Consider the following 26,230-nt stretch of genomic DNA (forward strand, 5'->3'; position numbering starts at 1 on the left):
TTCACCAGACAGTGTGAGCACAGATGACACAGAGCTGGCACACTGTGCAGTGCCGGGCAGAGAGCTGCAGCAGGAGTCCCTCTCTGCAGCATGTACCCTGAATAAGAGCAGGGGCTTCATACCAAGTCTTTGTCGCTGTCCTTTGTAAACGTCTTCTCCTTCTCGTCCTCATTCTTGGTCCAGCTGTAGGAGATCATGTAGTTCATGATGGGTGGGTGGTAGATAGTCTCCGGCTGGCTCCAGGACACCTGCAGTGCCGTCTGGTTCAGAGGCTGCACCTTCATGTGGATGGGTGGAGAGCTGCAAACTGAAGATACACAGGGCTCAGCTCAGGGAGCTTTCAGAACAATGCGCCATTCGATCCGTGCCCCTAAGGACTGCAGCCTCAAAAAGCTGAAAGAGTAATACAGGAAGCACCCATGCTCCCTTCTCCTGGGTCCTCTTAACATTGTGTGTGTAGAGAGAGAGGGAGAACATTGTTCTCTCACACACACACACACACACACACACACGTGCACGGGACACAGATGCACACACACACGTGCACGGGACACAGATGTACACACACACGTGCACGGGACACAGATGCACACACACGTACACGGGACACACATGCACACACACGTGCACGAGACAAATGCACATACGCATATGTGCATGGGGCACAGATGCACATGCGCACACACACGTGCACGGGACACAGATGCACACACACATGCATGGGACACAGATGCACACATGCATACACAAACGTGCAAGGGACACAGATGCACACACACGTGCACTGGACACAAATGCACATACACATATGTGCACGGGACACAGATGCACACGCACACACACACACAGAGCTGTTTTTCTGCTAGGCCAGTAAACACTGCAGCATTCTGACGCTCTCCCCTACTCTTGTCCTGCATCTCCCAAGATTGAGGCCACTCTCCTATGTAACCATAACACCAGTTTCATATCAAAGAAACTAAACATGAATTCAATACTATTATCTCATATATAGTCCATATTCAAATCTTCCCTGCTGTCTCCAAAAGATCCTTAATCACTGTGTCCCCCTGACTTCAGCCTCATGGTCAACAGCCTTTTTCTTCATGATGGACGTTTTGAAGAAGCCAGGCCATTGGACTAGTGGAGTGCGCTAACTAAAATTGTAGACGAAATCTTACTGTAAACAGGTCCAAGTGTAAAAAAATAAATTTAAAATGAGACTTTAAATAACTTTAAAGCAAAGTCACATAACACAAGGATGACTTTCTCTGGAACAGCAGAACCCCGTGTAATTATCCTGACGTGGGGTGTAAGGAAAAGTCAAGCTCATTCATCTTATTCCTTGGGGCTGAGAGGTTTAAGGGACACGGTGGATCTAAATCTACTTACAGACAAACCTATGAAAGTGTTGAGACCTCGACAGGTCTGAATGAGTTATACAAATGCTCAACAGGTCCAATCCAGTCAGCCGGAAATGTGTGCTTTCTCAGGGGTGTCCAGACCCGTGTGGCCGTGCTGCCTGCCTTCATGGAGCTGAAGGTCCAGGGCAGGGGTTCTCACCCTCAGCACCCATGACCTCTTGAGCCAGACAATGCCTTGCTCTTGGGGGCTGTCCTGTATACTGTATGGCAGCATCCCTGGCCTCCACCTGCTAGATGCCAGTAGCCCTGTTCCCCGTCCTCAACTTGTGACAACCAAAAATGTCTCCAGGTGTTGCCAAAGGTTGCTTGCGGGGGCCAATCACCTTCGGCTGAGAACCTCTACTCTAAGAGATGGAGGCTCACCAAAGAATCCCACACACAGAGCTGTCACTGCACGCCAGGACAGGATGGAGTGAGAGGAGGGAGAGGAAGAGGTGGCTCAGGCTTTGGCACCCAGGGAAGACGCCCTTGAGGAAAGTTCATGGAACTGAGAGCTGAGCGCTTATCAAGATGAAGGGGGTGGGAGCTGTAAAGGGATCCGGTGGGAAGGTCTGAGGGGCTGGAGCAAGGCACAGAGAAGACAGGCAGGCAGGGCGCAGGTGTAGCTGCAGTGAGAAGCCTTGGGGCCAGATTTGAACTCTGGCCTTTCTCCCACGAGTCCTTGGACGCCTCTGGAAAGAACTGAGCCCCAGAGTGATGCAATCAGGTTGGTGCTTTACAAAGATCCCCTGAACTTCAGCTGAGTGTAGAAGGCCCCAGAGAAGCCAAGTGTGGAGGAGGGGGCCTGTGAGGAGGGGCGGCAATGGCCAATTGCTGGAAGACCGGGGAGGAATGGCAGGTCCTAGAGCTTTACAGTTAGGAGGTAAAACGCAGAGGCCTGCTGATGTGCCGGGTAAGGAGGGCAGGAGAGAGTGAGGAGGACCTTCTGGTTTGGGTGCAGGAACCGGGTAAGAAGTGGGCATGCTGGCAGAGACAGGCCAGGGGACCACGGCTTGGTTCTGACCCGCTGGCATCTTCCAAAGACCACCCACATGCCCTGCAGCCCACCAGGAGCCAGACTCCCATATTTCCTACTCAAGAGCCCAAAACCCAAGGCAGCCCTGGGGAACAGGATGGCTTTCCTGCCAGAGACGCATGGCCCAGCTTTGAGGACCTGGCAGGTGGAGAAAAGCAGATTGGTTTTGACAGGGAGGCCACCTTTTACTCTTCAACTGCCAAACCCCAGTTCAGTTGGTGAGGTTCACTTTGTGCGACAGAGACGGAAGGAAGGGAGGGAGGGAGGGATGGAGGGAGGGATAAATTAGTGAGGCATTCCCACTGCCCCGCAGAACCCCTGGGAGGCATCACGCTGTCCGCTGCGCAAATGCCACCAGGGCAGGGACATCAAACAAAGAATCTGAAGGGAGGCTTCCGCGGAGACGTGAGGGCAGAGTGACAGAATGTGGGCACTAGGTGGCGCCAACCTACTGTTTTTAAATACTCCGGCTTCCAAGTGGCTTCATAGTTTTTCAAGACAGAACATGGAGGAGGCGGGGGAAAGATCCGGAAATAGCTACACCCCCAGCGTTCCAAATACTAATAACGAACCGAGATGTACATACTGGGAAGCTTCTATATCCCACAATGATGACCATGTCAGATTTCCTAACTTCTCTATCTTTTCTCACCTCCCACCATGTTCTTATTTATCTTCCTTATTCTGAAACCATTCATTCCCCTGCTCCAAATAGCAATGAACACTGTATGGGGAAGCATCCCTCTCTGGCAGTTACATCATACCCCCATAAATAATTCTGTCACCCACATACAGATGCAACCATTCTTCTTATTTTTTGAAATTAAAATAGATGGGGTTTTCTGTGTGCATTAAGATGATTCATGTTAATATATTTTAAAAAGGAACCCAAGTAGTACAAAAAAGTAAAAAGAAAGTTAAAAGAAAAAAATTCACCCCAAATCTCAGTGCCCAGAGAAAACGACTGTGAACATTCTGGGACTCCAACATGCAGTTATCTCTTTATATACATGTGAAAGTACATATGCACAATTTGATAGAAATAGAATAGGATGTGGATGGCACTAGAATGGAATGTTTGGTTTTGTTTTGTGGTGCGGTCTCACTCTGTCACCCAGGCTGGAGTGCAGTGGCTGCATCATGGCTCACTACAGCTTCAACCTCCTGAGCTAAAGTGATCCTCCCACCTCAGCCTCCTAAGTAGCTAGGACTACAGGTGCATACCACCACACTTACCTAATTTTAAATTTTTAAAATAGAGACGGGGTCTCACTATGTTGCCCATGCTGGTCTTGAACTTCTGGGCTCAAGTGATCCTCCCTGTTTGGCCTGCCAAAGTACTGGAATTACAGACGTGAGCCACCATGCCTGGCCCTAGAATTTTTTGTTGTTCTGTTTTACTCAACAACTCATGGGTATATTTCCTCGTCAATAAGTAGAGCTTAGTGTCATTGTCTTGAATGATGGTACAGAATCTCACTGTCTCAATGTATGAAAAAATACTGAGTTAAGCTCGCAAAGGAGGTAGATCTGGCCTCACTCTAACGGGATCACCTGCCAGGAAGGGAATTCTGTAACGTAATAGCCTCCAAAGATCCATGCTTGTCCCTGATTACACATGAGAGGAGGAGCGTGACGCCAGGGCTTTGCAGGCAGAGCAGTCTGATGAGAGTTGTCTCTTCTGCTCTCTACCCCACATCCTGGGTAGTGGCTTTTTGTAGCTATACTGGGCCAAATTTGGAGGAGGCATTTGCAGAGTACTAGGAGGGCCTAGAATAGAGGATGGCAAACATTTTTTCTGTAAAGGGCCAGATAGTAAATATTTTCGGCTTTGCAGGCCACATGGTCTCTCGTAGCCACTACTGATTCCACCTCTGAAGCACAAAGCAGCACAGGTAGTATGTAAACATGAATGAGTGTGGCTGTGCTCCAACAGAAATATCTATGGACACAAGTTCAGTTTCATAGGATTTTCATGTGTTGCAAAATATTCTTTTGATTTTTCTCCAACTGTTTAAAAATATAGAGACCATTCTTAGCTCATGGTTACACAAAAGGTGGTGGGGAGTAGGTTTCGGCCCGTGGATCAGTGCTGATCCCAGATTGAGATGGTAAGGAGAGGCCAAGGCTTTTTTTGAAACACAATTATCAACTGCACTGTATTCTTGGCACTGAATTCTGCCCCTCAGCACAGGCTGACAGGCCTGCTCCTTCACAGAGCTTAGATTCTTCCCAGCACTTACTAGTACGTGGAGTTGTATTATTGACTTCATTGACGATCTGTAATTATCTATCTCCCCCACTAGGTGGAAGCTCCACAAGGCTGGCGCCTTTTCTGTCTTGTCTGGTTCATTACCTTGCATCTAAGACAGTGCCTGGCATGTAGTGGGCTCTCAATCAATATTTGCTGAATGAACAGAAAGTTGGTTGTACGTGGAGTAACATCCTTAGTCTTTCCCGTGGTCCACAGGTCCTGTGTGACATGTTCCCCTTCCACATCGTCAGCCTCATGGCTTGCCATCTTCCTCTTCACGGACTCATCTCTGGCCAGCCCCCACCCCAGCCCCCTTAAAGATCCAGCTTCAAGGCCAGGCGTGGTGGCTCATGCCTGTAATCCTAACATTTTGGGAGGCCATGGTGGGTGGATTGCTTGAGGCCAGGAGTTCGAGAGCAACCTGGACAACATGGTGAAACCCCGGCTCTAGAAAAAAATACAAAAATTAGCCAGGTGTGGTGGCGCACACCTATAGTCCCAGCCACTCAGGAGGCTAAGGTGGGAAGATCACTTTAACCCAGGAAGTGGAGGTTGCCGTGAGCTTTGATCATGCCACTGTGCTCCAGCCTGGTTGACTGAGTAAGACCCTATCTCAAAAAAAAAAAGGAAAAGAAAAAAATCCAGCTTCAACACCCTGCTTCCCCTTTGAGGCCGATGGGCCACCCGTGTCCTCCTGCACTCTCACTGCTTCCCTCCTCACCCTGTGTGCCCATCACCCTCTGTCCCCACCACCTACCCACCTCTGTGTCCCTCTGACTGAGCTGCAAGCATCTCCCAGGCAGGGACCACCAAGCTCCTTATCACTGGTACCCTTGGCAGGGGCTCGCGTTTCTCTGATGAAATGAGGGATGCTGTTTTGAGCGTCCTCCATTGAAGAGGATTCCATATACAAATCAGTGCCATACAATTCATTCCTGGGGTCACTGCCAGGAGCCTCAAATGTATTGAGGATCTTGTCTCTGGTCTTTAACTCATGCTTTCTGCTAATAAGAAAAGCCTTCAGTCTACAGAGGGAACAAAAACCACCAATGCTTGGCGACTGGGGCAACGATAGTATCAGACAGCCGTCAAATAACTCAGGCAAGCGAGCAGGCAGACACCACTGTGCCTTGTGCTTCCAAAGTTCTGCTTGCTCTTTAAGTGATGGAAACCCTTCTTTCAAACAACACCTCCCTCAAAAGTCCAAATAGGAAACAGGCAAACGCAGCAAAACATAATTTTATAGATCAGTTTGGAAGAGCTGGTATAATAGAAAGTGTGGGCTTTGGAGCCAGACCCATGCAAATCTTGTGTCCGCATCTATAAAATGGGTGACTAGGGTCTAGCAATTATCTTCCTCACAAGGTTGCAGTGCGGATTACGAGGGAACACTGCGGATAAACCCAAAGTTGTGGGCCTCAGGCCCAATGGCATGTACATGGACACACTCTATGGCCCACACAGTGTTAAAAAAATGGTATATTTTACACATAAATATGGGCTTTAAAATTACACCTGCATCCACACGTGGCAGTGGTGAGCTAGAGCAGGAGAGCAATCATTTCCTTTAGACGGGAGTGTGTACTCAATTTTTTTTTTTTTTTTTTTTTTGCCATAGTCCCCACCACCCCCCATTGCCTCTGCTCAGCCCACTTCCCCGGCAGCTCTCTGGCCCCCAAGGCGAGGTAAGTTTTCTACTGGTCTAAAATGAACACCAGGAGCACTCTCGAGGGCACACCACAGATGCCCAATACTTGTACTTTTCTATCTCTTCTCAATGGTCCTTGTAAACTGCACCTAACAAAGGGAAGTGTGATAGACCTCTTGATACGTCCTTTTGCACAAAATTGATGCCTTTTAACCATGCGGGAGGTGCCACACCCGGATCTCTAAACAAATATCCCCTGTGAGGCCTCCTGACAACAGCCTTTCCCCTCTCAGGGGCCTGATTACCTTCCCACTGGGGTCTGATTGCTTCTCACAGGCATGAAGGTGCTGCTCCTCACCAGCTCTGAGAATTTCTGCCTTCACTCTGAACCACCTTTAATTATGATCCCAGGCTTCCTTAAGTAATGAAGAGTCTTCTAGCAGAGCACCCAAGGTCCTCTGATTCTAAATCAATATCAAGGATATTTTCTCAGTGGTTCCACAAGTAAATAGTAGGCTCCCCTCCCCCACCCCATCCTCTTCATTTCGGGCTTTAGATAAACTAATGTGATATGGCTCTGTCTGAAAGTCAGTGTAATTTCCAAGTGCCTTAAACTATCTGCAGTTAAAGGTTCCTCCAGGGGCCTTCTTCCAGCACCTGCCCCCTCGGAGTTTCACACCCGAAGCAACTGGCCAAATATTGATCAGGAGTCAAAGAGACAGCACTACTCAAACAAAGCAATTTGGTGCAGATTCACTATTTCACAGTGCCTGTCAACAGAGATGAAACTGCTGCTTCCTGGGTGGGAGGTGTTGCGACATCATATGCCACACAGGGGCGGTGTCAGAGGGAACAGCTTGGCTCAAGCCAGCAGAGGACCATGGGGGAGATGCCTGTTGCTTGGGGACTGCCTGGCCCTGGCGGGGAGAAAGAGCAGGAGGCATTTCCTTTTAGAAGCAGGAGGGAACCAGTCAGGTGGAAGAGAGCCCAAGCCTTGCCTCAGACTGCTTAAATGCCTGTCATTTCTTTATCACCTTCAAATATGGAATCCTTTAAGGGAAATTTCCAGACAAATGGCCTCAGGGAGTGATTATCTTTTTGAAGGGCTGTATCAAAGAGGTCTAGGTAAACACAGAATCCTCCTCAGCAGCCCGCGTAGGACGTCAAACCTAGAATCTTGGTGCTTGGGGTGTTGCATCCCCAATCCCTGCCCAAGAACTCAAGACGGGCAAACCACACGGAGGAAGGAACTGGGAACGATGGAATCAAAGCAGGACCCCCGCTCCAGTGTAATGTGCATTTCCATCTGAATCATTTCTAGCTGGAGCTGCGGCTGCCACGCACATGCCCTGGGCCTGGCTCTGTGCATTCCTCTCGGATCATCCCCCGCACACAACGCGTAACCGAATCCGAGAGCTGGGCTCCATTCTCCCCATGAAAGATGACGACACTGGGCTTCAGAGAGACCAAGTTACTGGGCTGGGCCAAGGAACCAGAGTGAGAAGAGAATGGAGAACTGAAACCCAATCTGCCTGAGTCTGAACCAGAGTTGACAGGGCACTCCATGGAGCAGTCATGTATGTACTTGCCCCATACACGTCCCGTTAACTGTTTTCCTATCTTCAAGATACTAATAAAGATGTCAGGAGCATTACTCCAAGAGCTTAAAAGGGGAAAGCTGCCCCAGCAGGTAAAAAGCTTCCTTCCCGTTCCCTTCTCCTTCATCCTTCCCCACCCCCACTCCCTTCTCAGTTCTCAATGACAAATGAGAATGTGGGGTCTCTTGACAGTTTCCAGGGCAGCCTCCAATTCCTTCGGGTCTCTCTAAAACTGGACGCAGCAATCGCCTCTTCCCCCATCAGAAACACGTAGGGAGCTCATGGTCCTTCAAGGAGTGACAGGATGCTGGAAACATACAGATTGCTGCTAGGGTGCCCACCCACCAAGGCCTTTATTCTGTGCCTTTCTTTTCTTTTTTTTTTTTTAATTGAGATGAGTCTCGCTCCGTCCCCTAGGCTGAAGTGCAGTGGTGTGATCTCGGCTCACTGCAACCTCTGCCTCCTGGATTCAAGCAATTCTCATGCCTCAGCCTCCCAAGTAGCTGAGATTACAGGTGGCTAATTTTGGTATCTTTAGTAGAGACAGAGTTTCGCCATGCTGGCCAGGCTGGTCTCGAACTCCTGACCTCAAGTGATCCACCCACCTCGGCCTCTCAGTGTTGGGATTACAGGCGTGAGCCCCGCGCCCAGCCTATTCTGTACTGACATATTAATAGTAATGAGTCCTATCTGATGAGCCCGGCTCTGGGCTGTTAGTACATTTCACAGATTATGTCATCAAATCCTCACGGTAATTCTGTGGGGCTGCTGGCTCTATCATTACCCTTGTTTTAGAGACCTAGATCTAAGAGGGTCATTCGTTCACTTGCTTACTCTAGGGTCAGACTGCTTTGGTTTTAGACAAACCAGCTGTGTGGCCTTGGATAAAGCTTGGGTAAAAGCTTCTTGGATAAATGCATGAAATGCACAAATGCACGTGGACTGACATATAGCAAACGTACTTTAAGAAATAGTTACTGTTTGCTGGGCGTAGTGGCTCATGCCTGTAATCCCAGCACTTTGGGAGGCTGAGGCGGGTGGATCACGAGGTCAAGAGATCGAGACCATCCTGGCCAACATGGTGAAACCCCGTCTCTACTAAATATACAAAAATTAGCTGGGCATGGTGGCAGGTGCCTGTAATCCCAGCTACTCGGGAGGCTGAGGTAGAAGAATTGCTTGAACCTGGAAGACAGAGGTTGCAGTGAGCCGAGATCGCACCACTGCACTCCAGCCTGGCGACAGAGCAGGACTCCGTCTCAAAGAAATAAAGAATTAGTTACTGTTAAATATTTATTCGGCACCGGCCATATGTCAGGCCCTTGACCAGGAACTATGGATAAAGGTGAACACATGTTGTCATGGTCCTGACCCCCTGGAGATGACAGCCCAGTGGGAGAACACACATCAACAACACAATCTCCCTAAAACAGAGGTTTTAACTTGAGTGTCCCTAGGAGATCTGCATAGAATTCACAGAAGTTTGTGAACTTAGATAGCAAAAAAGTCCATTTTTATTTTCACTAATCTCTAACAAAAATGTAGCATTGCCTTACATTTTAAATGTTGGCAACAAACTACAATAGTGTTACGAGACTTGTGTGATAATCACCAAAAGAAGTCACAAAGCTATTCCTGTTAGATTACAGTGATTACCAATACAGGTGACCCGTGAACAACACAGGTTTCAACTGCATGGGTCAATTTATAAGTGAGTTTCCATTCCTGAGACAGGGCAACAAACTCTTCCTCTTCTTTCTCCTCCTCAGCCTACTCAACATGAAGATGACAAGGATGAAGACCTTTGTGATGATCCACTCCCATTTAATGAATAGCAAATACATTTTCTCTTCCTTATAATATTCTAAATAACATTTTCTTTCCTCTAGCATACTTTAATGTGAGAATATAGCATATAATACATATTACATATAAAATATGTGTCAATCAACTGTGTATGTTACTGGTAAGGCTTAAATATTAACTTTTTGGAGAGTCAAAATTTATACTGGATATTTGATTGTGCGGACACTCCAATCTCCATGGTGTTCAGGACTCAGTTGCATTTCAAAATTTCCTTCATGTTCATCATTATTTCAACATTATAATGATTTTTAGATCTGCGGCTGGATCTTGTAATTTAATGCCCTCATCAAGAAGCAGATAAATTAGTACAATTTCAAAGATATTTCGAAAATATCTGAGGATAACTGGCTTCCTCTGTAATCTATTACATTTTATTTTAAGCATCTAAAACCGTCAATATGAGAAGATAAGCTAAAGGAGTCCATGGCATCAAAATGGTTAAAACCATCTAGTACTAAGGCATATATAATTACATGCTTTTTAAGGAAAACGTTATAGTAGTTCTGTATAAAGATTTAATAAGGAACCCTGACCTAAACTTGGGGAGTTGCTTAAAAAACTTACTGAGCATAGTTTGAACTGAAATCTGAACAATGAGTAGGTGTTTATAGAGGAAAGAGGAAAAAAGAGAGGCTTGGGTATGTCAGACAGAAAAAAAAGTGTATACGAAGGCCCTGTGATGAGAAAGCTGGGAAGGAAACTAGTGTGGCTGGTGAGCAGGGAATGAGGAGGAGAGTGGCCCAAGATTAGGTCTCAAAGCTAGGAAGCATTTGAGCTGGGGTTCATCCCGGGGTGGATCTGGCTGCCAAGGCCAGAATTTGCTGGCTAGCCCGCCACCTTCTCCTGATGTAGGACCCTGGTGCAGAGTTGCCCCCAGATTCTCCTAAGTGCTAGGACAACTGCTTTCAAGTTGTAAATCCATGGTGTCTTCACTGATGCCACCTGTTACCTGTGGACTTTTCTTCTACACAATACAATGACATCTCCCTTTCCATGAACAAGCCCTGAATTATAATTCAGTTTCTCAGCAAACAAATGAGTATTAGATGCTCTGTGTTGCAATTACCATGGAAGAAAGCAAATTTGAAAACTGTTTCTTATCCTGTTGGCTGTCTCTGCTGTGCATGTAACAGAGCTACATGCTCAGAAAACAGAAATAGGCAGTATCTGGGAAAGCAGAGGCAGAAATTCAATTCTCCAGTTCAAGCACTGGTTTCGACTTCCCACATTATGCTCTCCCTGACCTCTCGTACCTCCTTGGATTCTTTTTTCTACATGATATCCCTCTTCCTCTGAGAGTTAAAGGCCATGGGAGGTGTCCATGTCCTGTGCAGGAAAGAGCATTGTTCAGCTCAGCGCTAAGGGAGGTGACAAACTTCAGGATGATGCATCTTCCCAGCCTCACTTGATAACAGCTGCGTGCATCTGGGACTCTGGGTGGAAGGCTGGATTCCATGTACCCTGGGGTACATTCCCTCCCTTTCAACTTTATGATGCTGTGATTTCCTGCTAAGAGAGCAAAGCGGACCTATCCCACTTTAATTGAGCACAGCATCCTTCCCTCGTGGTGCTTCTGACCTTCCACCTTCTCCCCATGTCTTGCCCTAGTGAAGGGCTCCAACTGAGTGTCTGAACCACAGACCCGGCTGCGGAGCTAGGGTGGGTAAATGCCCAGTGTCCTTCTTTCATAACGATGTTTTTCTCCTGTTTCCCACTGCTGAGACAATGTTGTAGTCCCCTTTACTATGAAGAAACAGCGGGTCACCTAAAATAGAGCTCTAAAGCTGCCCTTAGCAACACAAGACTGGTATCCAAATACCATCCAAGATCTAAGATCCCATGAGCTGTTTTTATTAGTGATCCCAACAGCCATGTCAGGAAATCAATCAGTGACCCACACAGATGGCTTTAGCTGGGATTTTATAGAAATACTTGAGTCTAGATTATTATGATGCAAATGGTTAAGGTGCCCTCATTTGTTTTCCATCTGAGCCTTAAAATAATTTCTCTTGGAAACAGGTAGTCTGCTCGGCTTGGTACCTACTATGCTTAAAAGTAGTGTCCTGGCTCACGCACGGCATTTACCTGTTAACTCTGGATCTCCACTACTTCCTGGCCACTTGCTACTCTTACTTGTTCTCTGTTCTGGCTGAGTGTGGGTGGAGTGGTAGGATGAACTCCAATGTTTGGGTTCCAACCTCATTTCAATCCCCAGATGTGGCGTCTGAACCAACTGATCATTTGGTAAGGATGGCCCTATCTGGTATGGTTTCAGGGCTTCCCACACCTGGGTACTGCCCTCAGGCCAAGACTTGGTCAAAGGGACCCAAGAAGGAAACAGGGAGCCTGTCAGTTGATGGAGAGACCAGGCTATGGGCAGGCACTGCCCGAGAGTGGGCCCAAGTGGAATCATCATTTCAGCACATGGCAGGGACTGAGCCACTTGAGTCTCTTGGCTGCCCCTGGCAAATAGGTCCATACGCTCTGAAGAGCTTGGGCTTTGCAGCTGGTGGGTGAAAACCAAGTTTTAAACAGTCAGCACACTCCTCACCGAGAAGGCTCTTCTCTTCTGGCAAGCCTTTCCTGGTGCCAGCCCAGAAGCAAAGAATTGCATAGCTCTGTGCACTTGATAATACCTGACAGCATTTAGTCTCAGACATATAGGCAGCACCTTCTCAGTACAGGCAGAGATTTGAAATGTGACAGCCAAGATACTCATTTCGGTCCAAGCCAGTGCTTAGGAATCACAAAACCAGCCAAGAGAGCTGCCCAGGAGTGAAGCCAGCAACCATAACAACCACTAGCTGTGTTGAGAAGGAATAAGAAAAGCCCAACTCAAGAGGACACCACATGGGGCTCCTTCTTCTGGGTCTTAACAGTTGTTCTTTCATTTTCAGCCTTCAGGGGCAGGGAGATGAGACTGTTTCTTATGCCCTAGGAAAGAAAGATTCTGTCCATATTCCTGGACAGATACCTGAGGAAAACAGCTTCAACCAACCCATGTTTGTTTGAGGAATAATGAGTGGGATGAATGGGGAAGATGTCTCCCAGCTAGATACCTCCTATGGCTCCAATGAGAGGCACACCAATGTCTCACAGCTTCATGTTTCATAGGCTGTGAATGCTAGTTAGTGAAAAAGGGGAAGTGTGCTGCTCTGGGAGTAAGGAAGCTGTTGGCCTTTATTAATTTCCAGATTGCTGTTCACAAGCACCATGGTGCCCACACAAGTAAACCCAATGTCAGAGAAGATTTTTCTAGTGAGCAAAGAAAGCCAGAGGAGGGTTGCTAAGTTGGCCTTGAAGATCGAACTGTCTACCTGCCTAGAGATGGAGAGGATTAAGTAATTAGGTCATGTTTATAAAGTGTGAAAACACTAGATGGCCCCTGGAGTCTGCTACCAATATCAGCTCAACCGCTCCCAAGCCATAACAGCCGATTCTGCCTAAGAGCATCGTGACACCAGTGCCTGACACTTTAAGTGACTCCATTCTCTGCTTTTAGGCTGTTCCTTGAGGCAGACACAAAAGCCCTCGCTCCATGTTTTGTTGAAATATATGCTTCCATCCAAGGTGGCTTTTGGTCAGAGTAAAAGGTGGCTTCCACAATCCCAGGAGCCTCTCTGATTTCAGGAAGTAGTACTGGCATGACATCCTTCTTCAGATGCCCGGCAATGCTCCTCAGTAGGAGAACCCAGCCTGGGCTACATCACACATGTCCCAACTGTGCGAACTCTTTTGGTAAGAATTTTTTATTCCTGGCCACCTGATATGTATATGTTAGCTTAATCCATCCATGCATTCCTCCATCCTCCCATCCATCCCTCCATCCTCCCATCCATCCATCCATCCATCCATCCATCCATCCATCCATCCATCCTCCCATCCATTTGTGGATCCACACATACATCCATCCTCTTATCCATCCATGGATTCACATTTTCATCCATCCATCCATCCACCCACCCTCCCACCCAACAACCCATCCAATCCAGTATTTACTGAGGAGTCAACAGTTACCATAGCACCCTCTCTCCAATAAAAACAGAGAAAACGAAAACAGTCTCACCCCTCATGGAGCTTATGGGGTAGTGAGAGAGCTGGATATTAGGGAAAAAATCACATATCACATAATCAGATGTAAAAATCCAACTTTGATAAGTACTATAAGGGAAAGGTACTGGTGCCCTGAAACAAGTGGCTGGGTCAAGGCAGTCAGGAAACTTCCTTGGGGAAGGGACCCTTGAGCTGAGTTATGAAGGCTGAGGAGGGGTCAGTTAGGTACAGAGGTGGGACAAGGGCCTTCTAGGTAGAGAGAACAGCCTGCTGGGACTGCAGAATGGCTGCCGGACTGAAGTGTAGGATGCCAAGGGAAGGAAAGTACAAGACGGGGCTGGGGAGGGGGATAGGACTTGATGTGTGGACCACCTTAAGGATTATACATTTCATTAGAAAGGTTTTGACAAGTTCGAACAGCCTGGCTTCACACTTCTAACAGGAAGAGGGCATGGCACCCTTATTCTGAAATACGTTCTCCAATGATCATGTCACGTATAACAGGTTGTCCTGGGCATACAAAGAAGCTATTGCTGACCTACAGATAAGAAGATACAATTATTTGCAGAGTAATTTTCATATCCAAGATCCCGTACTATAAGTCTCATTTAAAAGGCCACTGGCTGAGGAAGAGTGTGTGATTATTATCCCTATTTTATTACTATTATTTTTTGAGACAGGGTCTCACTGTGTCACCCAGGCTGGAGTGCAGTGGGCATGACCATGGCTCACTACAGCCTCAACCCCTTGGGCTCAAGTGATCTTTCTGCCTTAGCCTCTTGAGTAGCTTAGGGACTACAGGTGTGTGCTACCAAGCCTAGCTAATGTTAAAAAATAAAATAAAATTTTTTTCTTTTCTTGGTAGAGATGGGGTCTCACTGTTGCCCAAGCTGGTCAGGAACTGCTGGTCTCAAGTGATCCTCCTGCCTTGGCCTCTCAAAGTGTTGGGATTACAAGCATGAGCCACTGGGCTCTGCCATATTATCTCTATTTTAGAGGCAAGGAAATAGAAGCTTAGATATTAGCTTGAGCAAGGTCACAAAGGAGTGAATCGTTCCTAGGATTTGAGTCTAGGTTTGCTTGAATCCCAAGTCTGTATTCTAACACTGCCTTATCCTGTCTTCTTATTTATTCATTCATTCACTTAGCAATGACTGTGCACCTACTATGTACCAGGTACTGTGTTAGGCTCTCCTCATCCAAGGATGCACAAGATCTTCTGCCTAGATGGCCCCATGGTGCAGATCAAGTGGGTGCAGGACTCTCAGGACTAACCCTGTGACCAATACCCTATGCCCTGAGCACCCAAGATAACCTGACAAAATAGATAAAAGCCAAGCAGATAAAGACTGAGCCCAGTGATGACTTTTAGGAAGGTAAGAGCACCTGATTCCCACAAGTATGTTTAGTTTTAAAGCTCCTTCATTCAGGGAAGGAGTAATAAACTGTGTTGTTCAAGTCACCTGATGAATCCAAAACACAGAGGCACCACTTGCAAGTTCCTGTGGAAGACGGCGGTCCCTTGGATGATGGAAATACTGCGTTTGGACATAAGAGGATCTTGGTTCACATCTGAGCTCTACCACTTCCTGGCTGAGAGGCTTTGGATGATTCACTTACCCTCTCTGAACGTTAGACCCCTCACTTGTTAAAGAGAAACAATAATACTCCATTTCTCTCTTTGCTCACCCTACCCATCCCTCCATCCAAACTGTTAGTAAATCTCCAAAGCTCTCCTCCAAAGCCCATCCCTAATGATCACTTATACTTTTACTATGATCATCCTCATCCACCCTGCGATATTTCTATCAGCCTCTTGCAGGGTCCTGCAGACTCCAATGCAAGTCCTCTGCAAGCATTCTCCACATAACAGCCAGAGCAATAAGTTTATAGACTGTTGTGATTATTCCAGAGTCCTCTTTAAAACCCTCCAGAGGCTTCCCACTGCTAGAAGATCTTAACTCCTAACAATCTTAACTCTTTACCAAGAGAAGTCTTTGCCAGAGTTGCTCTTGCCTACTTCTCCAGCCTCTTCTCTCTGATCTTGCTTCCCCTTTGTTTACCTCGCTCTAGGTTGGATCCCATGCCTCAGGGCCCTTGCAAATGACCTTCTTCTCCAGATCTCTGCGGGGCTGGCTCCCTGTCCTCACTTGCCTTATCCCTAGAAGGGCTCCTCCCCACCACCTCACCACACTCCACCGCTCTTAGCACACGACTTGATTTGATTCCCTTTGGGACAACACTGAAGCCCATCATCAGTGGACTTGTTTATTTATTTCTCCTTTCTAGAATGTAAACTCCATGACGAGGGACTATCCCTTGTTCAACTTTATTTCTAGTACCTAGAACTTGTTTATAAGTAGATGGTCAATAAATATTTAATGAATGAAAAGCGAATCCTGGCAGAGGTTGTTTTGAGGATTAAATAAAACAACTATGAATAGGAAACAATAGCACAGCATCTGGCACACAAAAACCTCTTCCCAGACTTTCTTTTTCTTTTATTTTTAAGAGATGTAGGCTTACTATGTTGCCCAGGATGGCCTCAAACTCCTGGGCTCAAGCAAACCGCTCGCCTCTACCTCCTAAGAAGCTGGGACTACTGGCGCATGCCATAGCACTCGGCTCTCTTGCTAGCCTTTCTAACCACAGGTGTTTCAGGCACCACTCCTAGAGTCAATAAGCTTTTCAAAGCTAGACAAAATGTCTGCCATATGAAAAGAAATTTACTAGCTACAACAATTGATACAAAATATTTAATGCTACATTAAAAGTCTATAAAATATCAACATTATGTCAACCTATCAAATGCAACTTAACACCAACTCATATATTTACATAAACTTAGAGTAATCATGAAATGTCTGAGCATTTAAAAATGTTGGATATAATATGGCAGGACCTTCAGAAGTATGATAGCCTAAGATGTTCCAAGGGTCTTGAAACAAACCTGCTTTTTTTGTCTTCTTTCTTAAATACTCAAGGTTAAAAAAGAATGACAAATCAAAGTTATTTTTGAAAGAAGGGGGTTAAAAACTCTCCATGGGGGCTGCATGAAAAATTTGTTTTTCTTAATACTTTCTTATGCTAAAAGTTTCTGGCAGTAACAAGATAACTTTCTGCAAGAGTTTCTAGGAGGGCAGCTGCCTGCAAAGGCATTAAGTGGTCATATCAGAGCTTCTTTTAATAAGATAATTCAAGCTCATTAATCTGGTGAGTAGAAATGATTAAACTGAAAATAGAACAACATTAATATTTTCTCCCAAAATAGCAGAAAACCATGATTTCAATGTGAAACTCTTTTTTAAAGCAATCATGGATTTACTTCTTTGTTTGCTAATTTGGATAGAAAGTGTGACCCTCTTTCTCAATGTACTGATTTTAAATAGGCTAGTTACTCAGGCATCCTTGCACAGTGGTATATGTCCTTTAAAAGTGCTTTTAACCAAAACAGGAAGCAATGTTTAACATTGAAAACAATAGCTAAAAAAGAGATCCCTCCATCAGCAGAGGCAAAAAACATTCGCCAAAAAGACATGACATTGGCTTAGGAGCCCAGAGGGTATGCAGGCAGCCCGGTGTCCTCTCCATTTCCTTTGCTTTTATTACATTATACAGTGTCATTTTAATTAAGCCATCAAATCAAATTATCAGATCAAGTGGTTTTGATTCCACTGTGATTTGAACAGGTTTGGTTAAATTAATAAACCATATGTTTCATGTTGTTGGAAGGAAAGTTATTTTTCTCTGTTCACTGTTCCAAAAGTCTTCACAATAGACAGTATTCAGCACTTAATCACTGAGTGCTCTCCCATGTACCTGGGATGTGTTGCAGAATAACTGAAATGACAGCCCATTAAATCCTAAAGTCTGTCTAAGTTATTTACTGACAAAGGGCAAGTGGCAAATCGGATGTCCCTTGAACAATCCAATAAGCCTAAATATTGTTTCCATTTACTGGAACTAAAGCTTTATTATTTTTTATGGATGACATCTATATAGAAGTCTTTCCTCAGCAACAATACAATATTAAGATGACTTTTCCCCCACTTCTTTCTTAAGGGGCCCTGCCTCTTGTGCTTGGCACTGAAAGGCTGGATTCTGTATTCTCTATTCCAGGACATCCAATCATCCTGATAAAATATGGGTGCATGAACACAGGCCCCCATCACTGGCTGCCTCAAGTTCACGATCATAACCAGGGGAACAGAGGAGGCAGGGAGCTATATTCAGTCAATTGAGGCTCTGGTTACCCCTCTGATGTGAAAGATGACCGGGTGTTAAAGTGAATTGGTAAGTGGGTGGTTACCAAGTTAATGAATCTCTGGTTGGTCCTAGGGTCTTTCAGTGGAATGGAAACACAGATCCAACACATTCACAGTCATGGCCATTACCACCTTGAAGACAGAAAATATGTATCTTACAACAAGCCTATGATTTCCCCATTTAGGTTTCTCCAACTCAGTTTAAGCTACTCCCTAGAGTGGGGGTCAGTAAACTACAGTCCCAAGGCCAACTCTGGTCTGCCATCTTTTTTTGTAAATAAAAGTTTACTGCAAGACATTTTCTACACTCATTTACATACCATCTGCAGGTGCCTTCCTGCTATACTGGTAGAATTGAGTACAGTCGGCACTTATATCCACGGGTTCTGCATGCATGGATTCAATCAACCACAGACCAAAAATATTTGGAAGGAAAAAAAAAATAAAAAACAGCAATATAACAATAAAAAACAGTATAAATAAAAACCAGTAGAATATAACAACTATTTACATGGCATTTACATTGTATTAATATTGTTAAGTACTCTAGAAATATTTTAAAGTATACTAGAAGATGCGTTCAGGTTATGTACAAATACAATACCATTTTATATAAGGGACTTGAGCATCCAAGGATACTGGTGTCTGTAGGGGTCCTGGAACCAATGTCCCACAAATACCCAGGATTCAACAGAGACCATATGGCCCACAAAGCCAAAAACATTTACTATCTGGCCCTTAACCCAAAAAGTTAAATGACTCTTGCCTTATGTAATTAATTTATTTTTCCTTCTTCTGTGACAACAGCCCGATAAATGCATAAAACATCATAGCTTTCCTGGGCATTGAAAGCTTCCAATAATTATCAGATAGAGAATACCAATCAGGCAGGCTTTGCTCGTTTTGAATTACCTGAAGATTACAGAATACCACTCCTTCTCTTTTTAAAACTTTTTTTCGCAGAAGAGTAGAGGAAGGAAAAGGACTTGTTCCGTGCTTTGGCTCTTTCCTGCTTACATCTCTAAGGTCAATAATCTAAGCCCTCCAGGCTGTTTGATGACGTGTCAGCATCTTTTGGCCTATAGTGGCGCTGAGTTACCTGAGTCTTCGTAGGGAAAAAAAAGGAGGAACATTTGGTCATGTGGGCTGTGGTTCCATGACATGTGCATTTAAAAACAAACAGGGAGATCATCAGTCATTAGGGAGATGGAAATCACAACTATAAAGAGATACAACCTCATATTCACTAGGTTGGTGAAAATAAAAGAGATGCACAATAACAAGTGTTGGTGAGGATATGGAGAAATTGAAACCCTCATACACTGTTGATGGGAATGTAAACTGTTGCCACCACTTTGGAAAATAGTTTGATAGTTCCTCAAAACTGTAAACAGAAAGTTACCATATGACCCAGCAATGCTATTCCTAGGTTTACATCTAAAGGACTTGAAAATGTATATTTACACAAAAACTTGGAGCTCACAAAAGCATTATACATAACAGCCAACAGGTGGAAAAAACTCAATGTCCGTTAATCGATAAATGGATAAACAAAACATGGCACCTCCACATATTATGTGGTATATTACTTGGCCATAAAATATAATTAAATTCTGATACGTAGCCCACAATACAGATGAACTTTGAAAGTATTATGCTAAGTCAAAAAAGTCATATATGATCCACTTGCATAAAATGTGCAGAATAGACAAATTCATAGAGACAAAAGGTATGTTAGTGGTTGCCTAGCCCTGGAGAGAGGGAGGGAGGGAGGGACATACAGGGCAGACGAAGGGAAGGAGAATGGGAGTGATTGCTATAGATGGAGTTTCTTTTTGGGGTGATGAAAATGTTCCAGAAATAAATGGTGGCAATGGGTGCATGACTTTGTGACTACAGTAAAAAACACTGATGTGTACATTTTAAAAGAATGAATTTCATGGTATGTGAATTAAATCTCAATAAAGCTGTTATTAAAAAAAAATAGGGACACTATTCAGCAATAAAAAAAAAAAAGACCTCCTGATACATGCCAAACATGGATAAATGTTAAAATCATTAACACCAAGTGAAAGACAAAACCAGACCTGAGGTTGCCTGGGGTTGAGGGCAGGAGAAATAATTGACTGCAAATGGGCAGGAAGGAACTTTCTGTGGCGATGAAAATGTTCTAAAACTGGACTGCAGTGATGGCTGCGCAAGTATAAATTTGCTAAAATTATCAAATTATACATTTACCATAGCTGTATATTATGGTATGTAAATTATGCCTTTAAAAAAAGGCTGTAAAAATAGGAAAATTTCCTAAACTGCTGGCAAAAGTGTAAAGTGGTACATAGAATCACTTTGGGAAGCCATTTGGCAGTCTCTAACCAAACCTGAAAATATGTGTATTCTAGGATGCTGCCATTTTACTCCTGGGTGTATGCCCAATAGAGATAATATCCACATATTCATTAAAAGGCAGGTTCAAGAATTTTCGTAATCACCCAGACTTGAAAATAATCTACATATTCATGTATACTGAAATGGATAAATATATTCAGGTATAATCACACAATGGGATTTAGCACTATATAAGAACAAACTACAACTACAGGCAACAACAGAGAGGACGCTTAAAATCACTGTAGAGCAAAAGAAGCAAGACACAAAAGAGGACATACTGAATGATTCTAGCTTTATGCAATTTATTAAACAGGCTAAGCAAATTTCTGGAAGTGGTTACCCTTGGGAACAGAGAGTGATTAGGAAGGGGGATGATGGGGGAGTCCTGAGATCCTAGACAGGAGATTCTAGATCTGGGTGCTTGTTACTCAGGTGTGCTCAGGTTGTGAAAATTCATCAAGCTGTGCACGTATTACAGGTACTGCACTTTTACGTATGTGTAGCTCTCCAATAATAAGTTAAACACACAAATAGGACTGCACCTAGATCCTCCTCTCTCTTTGGCTCTAAAACTATCACAAAACATTTTAATATTCCCATGTCTTAAAGAGTCAGCAATGAGCACTATGATAATTCAAACAAACCTAGTAGAATGACGAATGAATTTGCCATATTTAAGGACGGTTCTGTGGTTGTGGTCAAATTCAGAGAAGGCCTGTTCAGCAGAAGATCGTGCCCACTTTGACAATTTAACACAATAGAAACCATTATCCTCCCTAGCTTTCTTGGATAATAAAGGCCATGCATTTTCTCTGTACAGCTGATATATCATATGCTTGGCCCATTTTTCAGGAAAGAGCTTTGTATCTGTCACCATCTCAGCAATTCTGAGCTATCAGATCTTGCACTCACTTGTGATACGAATTCCTCACCCCCTCACCAATCCACGTCCTCTGCATATAACTCTCACAAAATCCCCAGGAGACCTGATTTTCTCAGTCAAGTTCTCTTGGGAGAAAGCTTTCTAGATGGGTTATTTTCTTTATTTTTTTTTAGCTAGGTTAAAAAAAAAAAAATTAGTTCATGTGAGATTTTCCACGGCAGCCCAACCTAAGATATTTCACAGGTTTGTGAGCTTCTTAATTCTCCCATTGTTCCCAGAGAATGATGCCCTTGACAATCTATTGTCCCCAAATTACTTGAATCTCAAGCATCTCTCACTTCTCCTCACTAACCTCAAACAAAATCACACAGACAGGAAGGAAATGATCACATTCTTAAACTCCCTCTCCTCTTCTTTTAGCTCCTTTTCAGAAACATGAGCCTAGAAAATGGGCTCATTCATATCATCAAAGTGCATGTCACTGCAGTTACTTGTGGAATAGAATCCCATTCCCCCTGTTCCTACAAAGTCCATATGCCAATAAACTGTTCCTTTTTGTTGGGGGTGGGGGCACTCTTGAAAGAAAACCTCTCCACATAACGTACCACACTAGCAGTAGCCCACTCTACCTCCAGTGTTGATAAATGACACAAGCTCTCCCTTTATTACCCAAGCTCATAATTTTGAAGAAGGATAGCACTGGGTTGGGAAATATCTCTTTTCGCACCAAAAGAAAATTCCTTCTTTTTCCTTCTTCCCTTCCAAGTAATAGGGCTTTGATCAGCCTTGCTCCCCTCAGCATTTCCGGAGCTCTGTGACACAATTATGATAAATCCCAGACCCTGAGAGGAGAGGTGTGAGGGTAGAACCAGAAGTTCTAGTTTCCTGGGAGAGAAATTCATATTCATTTCACATGAGCAAGTAGAGATGGCAAAGACTGAGATGCCTAAAAATGATAAACTTATGTTTATCAGATATCGGGGTTAAACTGTTAAATAATAGGCTAAAAAAAATAAGCCAGTGATTTCCAGTAGGGATGAGGCTGGCATGGGAGTTCTTGCCGGGGGTGGATGGTAGTAAGACTGCTATATACTGGGGTGTTGGGAGCAATTCAAAGGTCCTGATGATACGGACAGAAGACAGGGAAATACTGGCTAGAAGAGGGCAGTTCCCTGGCAAAGGCCCCACCCTCAAACTGGAGACCCTTGAGCCCTAAGTGAAAACAGACATTCCTGTCTTCATGACCAAAAGTTGCCTTTTGGCCCGCTATACCCCGCTATCCTGTACCCATATAAACCCCAGAACCCAGGCTCCAGAAGCAGACAAGAGGGATGAACAGAAGAGCAGAAGAACAGCAGAATGGCATGGCAGGGAGAAGAGAAGGGGCATCTGAATGTCAAGGGACAATCAGAGAGGAGACTGGCCCCCGAATGGCTGAACTCCATCATCTTCTCACTCGATACCCCTTCCAGCTCCCTATACATCCTGCTGAGAGCCAACTCCGCCACTCAGTAAAACCCCCACATTCATCCTTCAAGTCCATGTGCGACCTGATTGTTCCTGGACGCCAGACAAGGACCTGGGTACCAAGAGGTCACTGAGCTGGTTAACACTTAAGCTGTCCACAGACGGCAAGGCTGAAAGAGCCCACTGTAACACATGCCCACTTGGGCTTCAGGAGTCACAGACACATAACCCTAGTGCCAGAGCCCCAAGGAACTCGCCCTGGCTCCTGCACCTGCCCATCTGTGTGCTCCCCCTCCCATAAGCTGTCTGAGCAGCGAAGGGTGACTGAACAGATGAGCCACATTCCTGTTGCATGTCCTTCAAAGCGGGGAGTGGGGTCAGGGAATTCTCCCGTTTCACTGATGTCTGAGCTCAGAGATAAACTCCTGATCAACAGGGAAACACATAAAAAGTAAGACACTTTTCAGAAAGCTTTCTCTAGACACTGCTAGTAAGTTTTGAAGTTACAAGGCAGAAATGCAGACAGAATTATCTATTATTGGTCAGAAGGGCAATTTCTATCATACCTATTTAACAGAATTTATTCCCACACCTGCTCCTATTTTTCAGCCAGACAGGCTCCCTTTAGCAGAGAAACATACGCATTTAACACCAGCTCCCAATTCCTAGCTGGCTTTGAATTCCTTTTAATTTAAAGTAATTTATGCGAAGGAATCTTCCTCTGGGCAAGGCACTTAATCCAAATATACCTTTAGAGGCTTCTGTCCCTAGTGGGTTTTCTAAGAAGTCTGTCATGTCGTGGTTCCAGGCGTCACGGACGGCGGACTTGGACACCACTCTGTCATGCAGATCCTGCTGTGGTCGAAAGTTATTTCTCAGATACTCCACCGACTTGACATGGTCTTGCTGCTCCGTGGTGAAGATGGAATAAAAAGCCTCAAGCTGAACAGAGAACCAGAGAGGGGAGGGGTAAAAAAAAAAAAAAAAAAAAAAACACACATCAATTAGAAAAGCTATTTGGTCCAAAGCAGGTGAAGGTGATAAGAGCATGAAACGGTAGGAAGTGCCCAATGCCAGGGCTGCTAAACCCAGCAGGACCTGAGGCTGCCTGCTGGAAACACTGCCAACAGGCTCATCTGGCTGTGGTTTCTGTCCTGCCAACTAACCAGGAAAACACTTCATTTGAGGGCTGTACGGCACTCTGAGTTTGTGCCTCCCATGAGAGAGTCCCAGTCTTTCTGCAGTGCCCTGCTGGAAAGGCCTTTAGCATTCTAGCAAGAAACATAGGGTCACGGTCAAACTGTTATGTCCCAGAGCCAGACTGCCTGGGTATGAATACTAACTCCATCGCCTACCTGAACAAGCTGCTTAACCTGAGCCACCATTTTTCCTCAATAAAATGGTGATAATCATAACAATATTTACCCAAAAGGATTTTTCTCAATATTAAGTGCTGACAAAATATTTAATCCAAGTACAGTGCTTAAAACAGTTCCTAGCATATCATAAGAGCTTCATAAATATTAGGGATTTAATTCTTGGCATCTTCCGACATACTAGCGATCAAGTTTGGCAAAGTCGCCAAGTCACCAAATGTGTGACTTGCAAGTCAAACTGCCTAAGTTCAACATTCACCAGATGGGTAATCAGAGATAAACTGTTCAAGTTTTCTGTAACTCAAGTATCCACAACTGTAAAACATGTAATAATACTTAACTTATAAAGTTGTTAGAAGTATTAAAATTTATGTAAATTGCTTAGCACACAATTAAGTCCTCAATTAAGGTTAGCTGCTATCATTATTATTAATATTATTAAGAAACATCTCTTACAAGACTGCCGATCTAACTTTTATGGAATGTAAAGGAAAAAAAATCAGGGTGCCCAAATCGTATTTCTATTATCAAAAGGGATTCTTTGGCCCAGGTGTGGTGACTCAAGCCTATAATTCCAATACTTTGGGAGGCTGAGGTGGAAGATCGCTTGAACCCATGAGTTCGAGAGCAGCCCAGACAATGAGACCCTGCCTATATAAAAAATACAAAAATCAGCTGGGCGTGGTGGTGCATGTCTGTAGTCACAGGTTCTTGGGAGGGTGAGGTGAGAGGGTTGCTTGAGGCTGGGAGTTGCAAGGTGCAATGAGCTATGATTGCACCATGCACTCCAGCCTGGGTGACAGAGTGAGACCCTGTCTCAAAAACAGAACAAAACAAAAAAGGGATTTTTTTGTGTCCCTCAACATTGTGATCATTAAAAAAGGTAATTCTGGCCAGGCCCAGTGGCTCATGCCTGAAATCCCACCCCTTTGGGAGGCCAAGGTGGGTGGACCACTTGAGGTCAGGAGTTTGAGACCAGCCTGGCCAACATGGTGAAACACTGTCTCTACTAAAAATACAAAAATTAGCCAGGCATAATGGTGCATACCTTAATTCCAGCTACTCGGGAGGCTGAGGCATGAGAATCGCTTGAACCTGGGAGGCGGAGGCTACAGTGCGCCAAGATTGTGCCACTGCAGTCCAGCCTGGGTGATGGAATGAGATTCTGTCTCAAAAGAATAATAAAATTTTTTTAAAAAATAAAAAAAGTAATTTTATGACATATGAGGAATGGAACAGCGACTGAGTGACAGAGACTTGTCCTCAACAGGCCACAAAGTTATTCTTGTCACCAAAAAAAAAAAAACAAAAAAACAAAACTGTAATTTGAAATATGCAGCCACCAAAAATACTAATAGGAGAAGAAAATAGAATGAAGAGAAAAGCTGAATGAACTGTTTCTGGCCCATCTGGATCCTCTGGTGCCAAATAGGAGTGCTTTCTGCAGGAGAAATGGTCGAATGGCGCTAGAAAGATGCTCTCTGTGCGTTGAGTGACTGTCTAGGCTTTGGGGAACCAGAAGGCAGTTAACACTAATGTGGAAAATAAAAAAGGTAAATCACTATCTGGGTTTCTGCAAATTCTAGGTGGTCATCCAGAAGCCTGGAACTAACCCCCACTGTTTCTCCAACAGCCTCAGAAAATGACGCAGAAAATGACCTGCTTCCAAACAGTCTGCCCTCTCTTTGCATGAGAAAGCAATGAATTGAGGTAGTGACATTAGCCATGCAAAAATCATCTGAGTATATGAATTCACCTATCATTCTACCTCGACTCCAGTTCCACAGTTTATGTAAAATGATAATAAACCATGGAATTTTTTCTGCCTTTTACATAGAACCAGGACGGATTCACAACCAGCCTAAAAGCCAAAGCAGCCTGTTACTCTTGTGTTACTTCAATTCTCTGTGAGTTACTTTACTTCTCATAAAAACTCATAGTGTCTCTAGGTAGCATCCGCCTGCCTTCCCATTCTTTCTGCTATTCCTTCTTTATT

The 26,230-nt window shown here is 44.6% G+C and overlaps 1 protein-coding gene across 4 annotated transcripts in view; it reads right to left on the reverse strand.

Annotated features, from left to right (window-relative positions):
• PTPRG (protein tyrosine phosphatase receptor type G) overlaps nucleotides 1-26,230 on the reverse strand; it is a 735,948-nt gene that overhangs the window by 105,785 nt on the left and 603,933 nt on the right. For all 4 annotated transcript variants that reach the window (XM_063661893.1, XM_054483420.2, XM_063661892.1 and 1 more), the window contains exons 8-9: nucleotides 23,608-23,800; nucleotides 123-307 (exon numbers count right to left, since the gene is read on the reverse strand). In XM_063661893.1, coding sequence (XP_063517963.1) covers nucleotides 123-307; nucleotides 23,608-23,800 — 378 coding nt within the window. The remainder of the gene's footprint in view (nucleotides 1-122; nucleotides 308-23,607; nucleotides 23,801-26,230) is intronic.

Source organism: Pongo pygmaeus, chromosome 2 (genome assembly GCF_028885625.2).
Source record: "Pongo pygmaeus isolate AG05252 chromosome 2, NHGRI_mPonPyg2-v2.0_pri, whole genome shotgun sequence".
Taxonomy (NCBI): domain Eukaryota; kingdom Metazoa; phylum Chordata; class Mammalia; order Primates; family Hominidae; genus Pongo; species Pongo pygmaeus.